The sequence below is a fragment of the Acyrthosiphon pisum genome, chromosome X (assembly GCF_005508785.2).
Source record: "Acyrthosiphon pisum isolate AL4f chromosome X, pea_aphid_22Mar2018_4r6ur, whole genome shotgun sequence".
Classification (NCBI taxonomy): domain Eukaryota; kingdom Metazoa; phylum Arthropoda; class Insecta; order Hemiptera; family Aphididae; genus Acyrthosiphon; species Acyrthosiphon pisum.
This window is the reverse complement of record NC_042493.1, coordinates 100445304-100458343: the sequence shown is the minus strand read 5'-3', so window position 1 is coordinate 100458343 and position 13040 is coordinate 100445304. Positions and strand designations below refer to the sequence as shown.

The following is a 13040-nucleotide window of genomic DNA, read 5'->3' as shown; positions in this document are numbered from 1 at the left end:
CCGAGTATACAAGGGCCCTTATCACTATCCACACGAAAAAAGCTTTGGTCACCCAACTTCACACTCGTGCTTTGTCAGATGCCGATGGGCAACTTGTATAAGAATAATATATTATATTATATTATACAGAATAATCTTTTGTGTGGTTGAAAACTGAACGAATATCTGTCCATTATTATGGGTTATGATGTACGAATTCTACAGCATATAATATTAGTACGGTAGACATATTATTAAAGACATATATATATATAACTTTTTATTCCGTATTTCTGTGCGCTGCCCGATACAATAACAGACTCGTGACTATATTAATGATTATATCAGGGGTATGGAACTCCGTGAATTGGCCGAATCGGGCGATTGTAACCTTGAACACGGCGTGGCATACGTAATCTATGATACGAGTAAACAGTGGAAAAAACCCGACCCCGCGCAGAATACCCTGCCTATTAGGCGGAAACGGTTTTTCAATACGGGTATAACATCATGTCAGTGTTACGGAAACAGTTTCATTGTTCGGACTTCAAATCATAGGTAAACACTTCACCCATCAGCTGATCGAGTTTCGCTTCTATATTGTTCTATGATTATATTAATGACTATATTAATATATTAATTCGTGCTATAAAGTATAAATCTCATCATAATGGGCTGTCGTTCGTCCACGGTTTACTACATCGCAACTCAACTACAAGTTATATTGTTATAAGTTATAACAATATAACTTTTAACTAACCAGACATTTTGTTCAGCGTAAGTACCTGTGCGTTAATGATAATAGTTGTTAGTGTTGTGTTTTGATGGCAGATATTATTGTACCTACAATTTAGGTACAATTATTTATTAGTTTTTTACACTTTAAATATCCCGACAGACATGAACGTGTAATATTTACCTAGGTATTTACCTATATTGTTATTTGTTCTGGTCCGGATATCGACATATTGCGCTTATTGTATTGACTTTCATTCGCCCTCTGCCAAGATAGAATAAATAATAATTCCCATAGAATACCTGCCTAGTGTATACCTGTAACAATACTTTTATAGCAATACATATTATACTCAAATGGAAATTTAATTCTTTCAGTATATGGTATTACCACTAACTAATTTCTATGGATGTCCGTATTGAAACATACCAAATTTTCCTCAATCCCAAATAGTTTTAATGACTTACATATTATGTTGATAAATATACATTTTATTTTTTTAATTTATATTTATATTAGTTGATTTATTTATTATAATAATATTATTATCTACTATAGAAAAATTATTTTAAAAAAAGCGGGTAAGTAGATGTCGCTCTGCTGTACAGTAGGTGCACAAAAGTGAGTTAAAAAATAAACACCATTGTAAAACCACTAGCTTCCTCACTCTTCTCAGAATCTAAAAGACAATTATAAAAGAAAACATTTCATTTTTAGTCTGAAAAATTTTTGTCATAATATATATTTTATAGGTATGACACACTTATAGTTTTATATTTAAATTATAAAAATTTAAAAACTACTCAGGGTCCGTAAAAAAGTATTTTTGGTCCTTATCGAATTGGTGACCTAGTGACACATAAAAGTTATTTTATTTTTGCAGCCCAAAATTTTTCTTAATTTTTATTTACTGAGCAAATACAATCACTTTTACTGCAATGGTGTGTTTTTTTTTTTTAAATAAAATGTAAGTTAAGACTATTTTTGGGTACTAAAAATCATTTAGACGTTCAGCAGTCAGCACCTTTATAGATAAGAATTCTTTCATGTAGCTGATACTTAAGAAAGTTAATTATTCAAAATTATAAATACTTATATCAACACTAACAATTTGAGTTAAACGTTAAAATATGTCAGTTACTAGATTTTAACGAAATTGGTTTGAGTTATTTAGTAATTTTTAATTTTTAGAAGTGTTTAAATTTAAAATCTGATAATTTAACTATATCTATACTTGTTTTAAAATCCCAGATGTAATTAAAGGATCAGTCACATTAACAAATAATTTTTATAATTTTATGTAATGTTAGGTACTTACAATCTTTAACAACAAAAAAGTTTGTTTTAAGTTGATATTTGTAATATTAGTAAAATATATAGTTTGTAAGAGTTGTATTGGTTGAGTAAGTATTTATTTTAGTAGAACAATATCTAGTTTTTGAGCGGAGTGAGAATAAAATAATTATTGAGTTATTTATTTGAATAAAATGGAAACTAGTTTTCCAAATGTAAGCCTTAATTCCTTATTTGTGCATAAAAGGCTGATGCTCAGTTGCATAAACAATTTATTAAATTTAATGGACAAATCGTGGACCACTAAATCTTGTTTAAGGACCATTAGCTCACTATTGATTCAATAAATGTTTTGTGCAATCTGGCATGAAACCCGGCCTCTGTTAGACTATTGTATATTAATAATTATAGATGTATATTTTGTTATTTATTCGTTTATCATTTTAATTTTTGTATGTACCTGATAAAATATTTTGTATAATTATAATTGAAACAAATTTTTTGTTTTATAGATTTCTAAAAAATTATAGTTTTTATTGTTGGTAAGTTAAGTTGACACTATTTACAAGTATGGATGAGCCAATCGATACTGAAAATACAACTTTATTAAGAGATTTCAATGAAACTCAATCTAATCATGAGTGGTCTCCTTTTGTATGTGAGGGACCTTCACATTTGCCTACTTTCAAGGTTTCATTATATTTAAACAATCTTCGGTTTGATGGATGTGGGTGTTCAAAAAAAAAAGCTAAAATAGATGCAATAAAGAACTTCAATTTATACTCTTTAAATCATGGTACTAGTTCTAAGGCTAATCATACTGTAGAAAGTGATATACAAGTTAGGAAAAGAAAATGTACTGAAGATATGATAGAAAACTCACTATCAAAAAAACTTGCAATAGAACATCAAGTGGCTGAACATCAAACATCAGCAATATGCATCTTACATGAAATATTTCCAGGACAAACCTTGATATACGAACACGAGCAGTCCCATGGCATATTAGAAACAATTAGTGTCATTGTTTCTGGTAATAAGTACATAGGTTATGGGAAAAGTAAAAAGAAGCAAAAGAAATTGCATGTCGTAATGCTTTAAAATCCTTGTATGATGTGCAGCCAATAGATAATAAGTTCAAAACTCAAATAGAAATGTTGCGTACTGATTATAATGATACTAAAATTATTGATCATTTTGCTAGAATTACAGATATAGTATACCAAAAATTAGAATTTGATCAAATCAAATTTAAAGAATACTCAGTCATTGCAAGTATTATTAAAGTAAATGAATAATTGGTAAATAATTAATTATTTAATACAAATTAACTTACCTATTGTTTGTTTATATAGATGACCAAAGATGATTTGAGTTCAGCAGAAGTAATTTGTTTGGCTACTGGTACAAAATGTTTATCTGGTAACTACTTGAGCCTAAGTGGTGAATCTTTACATGATTGCCATGCAGAAATACTAACCCGCAGATGCTTATTGAAATTCTTTTATAAAGAACTCATGGAATCAGTAAAAGGTCATCCTTCTATATTTATCCCAGTTTTTATCTCAGGTGATAAAAAATGTAAGTTCAAATTAGCAGAAGATATAGCATTTCACTTGTACATAAACACAGCTCCTTGTGGTGAAGCTAGAGTGTTTAGTTTCTGTGATACAGAACAACATTCTAATCGTTTAAACCGTGGTTTATTACGATTAAAAGTCGAAAATGGTGCAGGCACTATACCTGTGTTTGGTAGAGAAGTTCAGACATATGATGGCATTGCTCAGGGTGAACGTCTTGTTACTATGTCATGTTCAGACAAACTAACATTATGGAATGTACTTGGACTTCAAGGCAATTTATTATCAAATTTTATTGAACCCACCTATTTAGAATCAATATCAATCGGAAGTGTGTTCAACATAAATCATATGAAGCGGACAATTTATGGTCGTGTTGAAAATAGCATTGATAAATTACCACAAAATTATAAGTAAGTAACAATTTGCTTATGTTAAAAACTCTATTACATAACTATATTTTACTTATAGATTACAGAAACCTCAACTTCGTGGTTACGGTATACTTCCTCGTAGAACTGTTACACTATCACCTTACTGTGTAAATTGGATTATAAATGAAGGAATTGAAATTATTCAAGGAAGGATGGGTAGAACAGTTGAAAATAAGTTGTCCAGAGTATGTAAAACCTCATTGGCTAAAGAATATATTAAACTGTGTAGTGCTACAAATAATTTATCAACTCTTATTGATAATGAAACAAATATATTTTATGATTTGTTGAAAAATAAAAATAAGAATTATATAGCTGCTAAAAATCAAATATTATCAACATTTAAGTCATTAAAACTTGGAACTTGGGTACATAAGCCTGAAGAACTTAAAAGTTTTGAGTTAAATGTTGGTAATGGAATAAAAAAAAATTGATATAATAACATAATAATATGCATTGAATATTTTTACTGAGAATAATTTACTTTAAATCAATTTTTATATAAAAAATTATTAGTTGCAAAAGTTTCTAGAAGAGAAAAATAAAGAATCCACCCAACTTTCCCTATATTTACATTTTAAAAATAGTTTCTATTAAACAGTTACAGTAGAACATCGTTACAGCAACGCTACCTATACATTTGTTGTCTACGTCTTACACACGCATGACATAGCAAATTGTTGTTCATTAGTTTCAATAGTGTGCTGTTAGCTTTGATACTAGAGTGAATTGACCTATAATAAAACATTTAGGTAAAAACATTATCTGTCAAGCGTTGTCAATTTTTCGAAATTTTCATTTTCAAGTAAGTTATGGGTATGTGAAATGTCAAAAATTAAAGATGTTCATATCTCGCTTGAAAATTAAAATGTTGAATGAAAGCCAACGCTTAAGCACAGATAATGTTATTATCTAAAAAATAAATAATAGGTCAAATCACTGTAACATCCAAACTAACAGCATACTATTAAAACTAACGAACAAAAATTTGGTATGTCGAACGTGTGTAAGACGGAGACAACAAATGCATGAGTAGGATCCTCTTGATAATAATTAAACATAATATAGGTTAATTTTATAGCATGCTCTGGTATTGCAAATTTATTAAAAATTAGTAATGACCTCACAGCTACTAGTAGTATTTGATATCTTTCTGTATATGATGTATGATTGTTTAATTTATAAAAATAATTTATTATAACATAATATGTGGTCAGAGGTATGTACCAAAAATAAACATACAAAATGTATTGTAAATTATGTATTTAAGTTACAGAATATTTAAGACCGTCTTACCACTGTTAAAAACACTTGTATTAAATTATTTTTATGCGTATATTTAAATAATTTTGAAAATAAATACATATTATGTAATACTTACAATGTGTAATAGTTAACAAATTATTATTTTTTTTTTTTTAAATTAAATATCCATTTTAAATACAATTTGTATTATGAAGTTGAGGTTAAAAATTAAAATTAGTATTTCTATGCATACATTTTGAATACTTTAATAATTATTTTCTACATGGTTGTCATTTTCTACATCTTCTTATATATTATATATTTATATTATATTAACCAAGATCTAGAGGATAACAACTTAAATAAAATATTATCAATATAGGTTCAACGTTAAAAAAATGATCAAATAAATAGTCAATCTTGTACAATTAATTGACAATTTATTTGATGAAGGATATTTTGATAAATGATTAGACCATTCTTACATGAAAAAAATTCTTATTTAAAGAATAGTGTTGACTAGTCTAATATATTTCATTCAATGAATTCAATTTCATTCAATTGGTTATTTGCAAATGTTCAACCGCCAAACATTGTGAAAACTACTAATCACTATTATTGATTATTAATAATATTTATTATCAACGTTACTACTTACCATTGTGAATGATGAAGATATCCAGTGGTGTTTAACCCCCTCCCCAATTGACATTTCCCCCCTAATAAATGTATTATTTATTTACAAAAACTGTAAAAAACTTGGTTTAGTTTATACTTTAAACCATCCTCATAATCGGTTAATATGTTGTTGTGCCTAATCATACATTCATGCTATAACAATACCAGTTAAGGATATTATTGTACCACATTAAAATTGCACTAATGATTGGAAGGAATAGCCGGTATACATACATAGAATGCAGATAAATGCAATTCAAAATATATTTGGATTTATGATATTTCAATACTTAAGTTTTCGTTAAAAATGATAATAGTATAAGTTTATAATCAGGTATAAATTCCATAATATTGTACATTTGTCAACTATAGGATAAACCCTCAAGGTTAATGCATATAGACTTGGTTTTCATGAAAAAATTATTCTTATTAACTTATAGGGCAAATAATGATAATAATAATGATATCATTATTTACTATATTTATATAATTTCACTTTGAACAAAACGCGTTTAATTGAAAATAATAGTACTTCATATCTTTTTTAGAATAGTTCTAATTAAATAAAAAAACATGTTTTATCTACTTATTAAATAGAAATGGATTTCACTTATGTATTGAAATCCTTTTATAATTCCTTTGATCTTAACCTAAGTATACATTATAAATATTGATATTATTATATACCTATTAAATTGCTATGCTTGGAACTTGGAAGTCAAAATAAAAATATTATAGATCAAATAAAATAAGTAATATTCCCTTTTTATGAAAATATATAAATTAATTAAATTTATATGGATTAAAAATGAAATTATATACCTATTAATTATTATTAAACCTTAGGGTAAGAATATATTATCTGTATTTTTTGTTGGTTTTTTACAATATTTCAATTTTTAAGCATGTTATTATGAGTATAGGTATATAAAATACTACAATTTAAAAATGCTCATTATCTGCTAAAAAAGTTTAAATATAAAAATCAACATTTAAACACAGATAATACCATTAAGTTTGATGATAAATGACAATATAGGTAAATTCACTTTAATATTAAAGCTAACTACAACAAATTGGAACTATTGAACTCAAATTCGCGGAGCTAAAATATAAAAAAAGGCGGGCAAGTTGGTGTCGCTCTGCTGTACAGTAGGTTACAAGTGGGTCACTGTAATGGATAGTGTTAAATACTGAGAAATAGCTGGACTCTGCAAAGTCAAAAAATACCTTATCCTGTTAAATATACTTAATGGTGAAGAGAAAAAGAAGGTGTACCTATGACAAATTAAGAGGAGTGTTGGTTGCGGCAAAGGCCTAAATGATTTATTTTAAGCCAAAAAAAAAATAAAAAATGGGATATAAGTTATATTAATTAGTAATAACTTAACTCCATAATATTATTTTTATGTGTACCCATTAGGTGTTTATTATTATAATTTGTCGATTCTCTTATTTGTGTGCTACCGTAGTGCCAACAGTAATTATATCGTATAGACCGGTATACAGATGTCTGATGTATAGTACAGATTATTATCCGCTGAAGTGATAGTTTCTGTTCATAGGTAAGTACACCGTTTATCTGTGTAATATAAAATCTCAATCATTGTTGCAGGCAACAACACATCGTATAACTATATAGTTAATTGGTATATAGTACATAGTATAGGTATAGATACTCGGTATAAACCTTATAGTTACTATAGTAGATAGGTACCTTATTGTACCTATACTAGTATAATAGTAGTACCTATTATTTAGTTCATTTTAAATTTCATTGAATAATAATGTAATAATGTACTAAGTACTAACATTAATAATTAAAATAAATAACAAATATCAAAAATTATGGAGTGTAAAAACTCAAAAGTCCGTGTATATCCTATGTCCACTTTCGGTAAATGCTAAATAGTAAATAGCATTGGGAGTCAAATATGTCCAATTTTCCTTTCAGTAATAATAGTAACTATTACTATATATACAAGGTAATACTACCGTGGCTATAGCCTTATTTTATGCTTAAATTATGCATATTGTATTCAAATTCTCATTTTTAGAATTTTTAAATAAGTACCTGGTACACTAATTAAATACCATATTTTCGAATAGGTACTATAGGATTTTTTGTACCATTTAAGGATGATCCTATAACAAAACAAACTCCTGTCTTTTAAATAAGAACCCGGCTTTTTGATTTTTAATTATTTGTCAGGATTTTTTTTTTGAGAATTTTGATGTATCTAAATATTCTAAATCAATAATTGAAAGAGTAGGTTTTGAGTTATATAACTTTGTGTACTAAGGATTACGAGTAATTAAAAAATTGAAGTTTGTGTTGTCACTGGACTCTGTCACTCCATAAATGTAGTATAAGCAATATCAGAAATTTGAAAATAAAGTCTTTACCTACTTATTAGTTATTAAGAATTCTAGAAATCAGAATTTCAAGAAATGTACTAAAAAAAATGTGCTTAAAAAACCATTCTGTATTTAGTTTATCGTTAACAATATATTTATATTTTTATTTAAATAATTGTTGATATTTTTGGCGTGATGAAATAAATAGATACTACTTAATATATACTTTATATTCGGTTATATTAATGATACTTCGGTAGTTTGGTGAACAATCAAATATCGATGAATTGCATTCGTTATTTATAAATTAAAAATATAATCATCTATCTGTGAATAAAATATGAGATAATATGCAGGTTATATTAATTGAATAATTCAATAAAAGTACCTAGGTAATAATCAGTAGGTAACTATAACTAAAAGGCAGTGTTGGGTAGTAACGTAACGAAAGTAACACGTTACTGTAACGATGTTACATTGCTTGTAACGCGTTACGTAATTTCATTAGAATTATTTCCAAGTAACGAAAATTTAATGGAAATTACTTTTGAAAAGTAATTTCTATAGAATAACGCGTTACAGTTTCAAATTATAATTATAAGTACCTACCTACCTATTGCGAATTGAAAAAAAAATATATGTATAATGCGGGTATTATTATGTTTACCAATCTAATATATATGTATATTTAATTTTAACTCGACACAATTCAATTTTCAATGGTTTTGATATCTGAAATGTCTAATTGCACCGTAATTCACGAGAACAGTTAATTAAATTCATTTTTTCTTTAAATAGGTTTCCTATGAATATAGCTTGTGTGGAAGACTAAATTTTATATGATCCTATTAACTATACAGGTTTTATAAAGAATTTGCTTGTTCAATTTGCCTGCAGAAGATTATTGCCAAGAAATTTAAAAAAAAAAATTATTTTTGTAACGAGAAAGTAATGAGTTGCTTTTCTATTTGAAAAGTAAAGTAATTTCATTACAATTTTATTACTTTTTACCTAAAACTTTTAGGCTAAAAGTAATTTACCCAACACTGCTAAAAGGTTAATGCACTTATAAGTTGAAGCAGCAATACGTTAATAAATTGTAGATGGAAATATGAGATCACAAATCAGAGTGAGACAACATAGTTGTATTTGTAAAAAATAATTATTGAACTTCACTGATGTCTGATATAGAAATGCTTATTAGTGTTTATAGTTATGACGCACTGTGCAGTGTGCAGACTGTAGGTATTCCTACTATACACAGGATAGTACCTATGTACACTTTACAGTAAGTTACCTCACACATCTCTGAATATTAAATCTTGACACATTTAAATAAATATTTTTTTTTACGAGTACTTATATAATATTTAATGTAAATTATATAAAGAACTATACTTTTAATTAACACGATTATATTAATAAAATACTAATGCTATTTAATGTTTAAATTAATTAAAGTACGTAGGCATTTATATTTGCACCTCCTATATCCTAATTTTATAATTGTGGCCTGTGGGTAGGTTATCTGTAGGTTATCAACCTACTACCATTGATCATATATAGTAATTATTATTATTTTACTACCTATGTTATATTATATATTTATATAGATTTGGTTCCGCACTGCGTATATTCAAAAACCGCAGTTATAATCACAACATGTAAGATAAGGTAAATAGTTTAGAAATATAGAATTAAATGATTTAGTTTTTACTAGATAGCGCGTGAATCCCCTGCGAAGAGAATATAATAAATTCAACATAATCGTAAACTGCTGTAGGCGGTTGCGTTTGCTTCTCATACAATATAATATTATAATTTATAACTAAAAAATGATACTAATCTTAAATGTACATTATTGTTATACAATCATTTTTAAAAGAAATCGCTAATTTTTACAATTAAATGGCTGATCCCGCGCACTTCATTTCCTGTAATAAATTACAACTATTCAAAAAAATGTGATTGTTCAACTCCTTTTGGCTATAACTCGCTGCATCGGTTATAAGTGCAACTCAGCCACCCAAGTAGACAATCCGCCTACATCGGATCGGGGACAATGTGCGACAGCATATAAAGTAAGCAATCCACCTGATGAGCGGCTATATAAGTGCAACTCGATCATCTTGGTAGTAAATTACCACAATATCTACACATAACCTATGTCCGTAAATTCGATTTTAAGCATGCTTGTATCTGCTCGTTTAACCAATGGCAACCAATACAATATACAAAAAACATACTAATTTCCACCAATTATTTCTCCTATAACCAACAGCAACAATTTATAAACAAAAATGTCCATCGTAAATCTCAAAATCCCCGTTTTAGCACCTACCGGATTTAAATCATCCAGGGAACTATACTCAAACATATACCAAAAATGTCATCAAAATCGGTCTAGCTGTTTAGGAATATTTTTATGTATATACCAGGGGTGGCCAAACCGCGGCTCGCGTCATAGACTTTTGCGGCTCGCATCTTAACGTAACATTAGACGTAAATTAACGTAAAAGCCAAGATGTAAAAAAATATTATATTATTATATATTATATGACCTTTTTTTTTTTACACCTTGGCTCTTACGTCAATTTTTATTAATATATTTGGTGGCTCGCGAGTCTCTTCTCGCTGGCCACCCCTGGTATATACAGACAGACATGAGACAGATAGGTATTCATTTGTACCTACATGTATATAGAAGATAAACTGTGTAGGTATAAAAAAATATCCACGACTTACCTGCAGCATTTTGTTGACATTTCATCATCCTTTCCACTCCCCCTAATTCACAAAGCCATTATAAGGCCTAATAAAAAAACTTTCTCTTCAAAATGTAGAACCTCAATTTAGACACGTTTTTTTAGGAATTTATTGCATATTGTCTAATACACACGCCACATCCTTTTTATATGGTCGTTGTGTGTATATGCGCGTCGTTAATAATAAACAATAATATTAGGTATTGATTAATATATTACAATATACCCGACTAGATACTAATATTACTAACTAGTATTATAATATTACAACTTACAACCGTAGTAAAATTACTTTAAATATGAGTAATATTGAGTGTAATGTCCAAGTCGTTGCTATTAATAACGATCGGTTTTGGTGTATAGTTGCTTATATGGCTATATAGGTATAGTCACTATATTATACAATATACATAGGTACAGCCATACAGGTTAGGTTACCAAATTTTCGGCTGCGACTTACAATGAAGAGTAAGCTGGTCACATTAAAGTTTTTACACCAAATTTACAGACAATTATAATTAACATTTAAACAGCTGCAAATATCGTGAGAATAAGCGAGCACTCACGTCTTTTGTCCAACGTATGGCTACATAAGACGGCGAAGACCGCCGTCGTGGTCGTAACGCGGTTGTGGTATGCCGGGCATTCGAATACCGCGTAACCATCGATTTGGTACGTCAGCGAGCCGACTTCGGCCGTCTGACCGTTACAACCAAAAGCGTAAAGGCGGGTTTCCACTATATACACGTGCGCGTGTACGTGCATACAAATCCTTTGCTTTGATTGGTTGGTTAGGTTAAGTTACCACGCGATTAACCACGATATCGTGTTGTTAGACATAGCTGAAGATTTTTCGTGTACACGGCAAACGTATATAGTGGAAACCCGCCTTAAAACAATGCCGCCGCCGACAAGTGCACGACCAGTATACCGAATATACCGCGCTTTTTCGAAACGGTGTCGGTGACCGCGGTTTCAGCAGACCGATCGTTCGGTGGGTATGCGGCACAGTGCGGAGATTATCGCTACATAGGCCTCGCGGGAGGACGAATTTCCATTATTTCACAGACACGACAAATTATAATAATATTGTCGTCGTCGATGTCGTCGTTTTAATAACAATAATAACGTGACGTAGGATAAATATTTGCAAATAACTATGTACACACGTCGGCAGCGGTCGGCTCACGCGATACTAAATGAATAATCATATAATAATATCGTTATTACTGAACTATTCTGTAATGTGAAATTGCTTGAAATGTATTCATTTAAACTGAATTCAACATCTGATATGTGTCAAAATTGTCTTTTATGTGTAAGTATTAAGTGTGTTGTACAAATGACGTTTTCATAAAAGAGTGATTATTTTGTATTGATAAAACTGTAATTTAAACTGGAAATGATATGTAGTTATAACTTATTTTGTAAAGTATGTGTCACTATGTGACAAATATAAGTTATAACTTAAATTGTAGGCAAAATTCGACAAGCTATTTTGATGGTGCATTTAATATGCAATGATTTGTAAAAGAATTACGCTCATTAATACAAAATGAGTAGAAAAATGCAATACAATTTGGTGTAGCGCAAAATATTTGATTTTAACAGCAGTAGTTGTTGTCGTTGTTGATTGCTGTGCAGCAGCTGATTGTGTACACGATTTTTTTGACACAATTACAAGTAACATTTTTAGGTAAGTTTTTGTACTTAATATAACTTTTTAGTGGGTGGGTGGGTGGTATTAACTATTCTTGAACCACCAACTGAAAAATGTCAAACCACGTCTGTAGCCAACATGTATATAACACCAGTCGGGCCCGAAATGGACCATTGGTGGCGACGGGGCTGGCTGAGGGCTACGGGTACCCAAATATACCTACATCGTGTTCTTGGTATCTTTCGTAACCATTACCGCGGTGCAGGCCCGGGCCGATATCATTAAATTTGAATTTGAAAAAAAATATTTCAA

General features: G+C 29.2%; 1 protein-coding gene across 1 annotated transcript; it reads left to right on the top strand.

The window, feature by feature from the left end:
* The first annotated feature begins 3131 nt into the window (after positions 1-3131).
* LOC103307692 (double-stranded RNA-specific editase Adar-like) lies at positions 3132-4734 on the top strand. The gene is made up of 3 exons (XM_008184748.3): positions 3132-3294; positions 3364-4001; positions 4060-4734. The coding sequence occupies exons 1-3, from the start codon at positions 3163-3165 to the stop codon at positions 4454-4456; spliced, it is 1167 nt and encodes a 388-aa protein (XP_008182970.2). The 5' UTR covers positions 3132-3162; the 3' UTR covers positions 4457-4734.
* The last annotated feature ends 8306 nt before the right edge of the window (positions 4735-13040 follow it).

What these genes read in the sequence shown, in the direction of transcription:
- LOC103307692 (XM_008184748.3), top strand. Translation starts at nt 3,163, where the DNA reads ATGTTGCGTACTGATTATAATGATACTAAAATTATTGATCATTTTGCT. An exon ending in TCATTGCAAGTATTATTAAA is followed by an intron (nt 3,295 to 3,363) that starts GTAAATGAATAA and finishes TTGTTTATATAG; the next exon opens with ATGACCAAAGATGATTTGAG. An exon ending in AAATTACCACAAAATTATAA is followed by an intron (nt 4,002 to 4,059) that starts GTAAGTAACAAT and finishes TTTTACTTATAG; the next exon opens with ATTACAGAAACCTCAACTTC.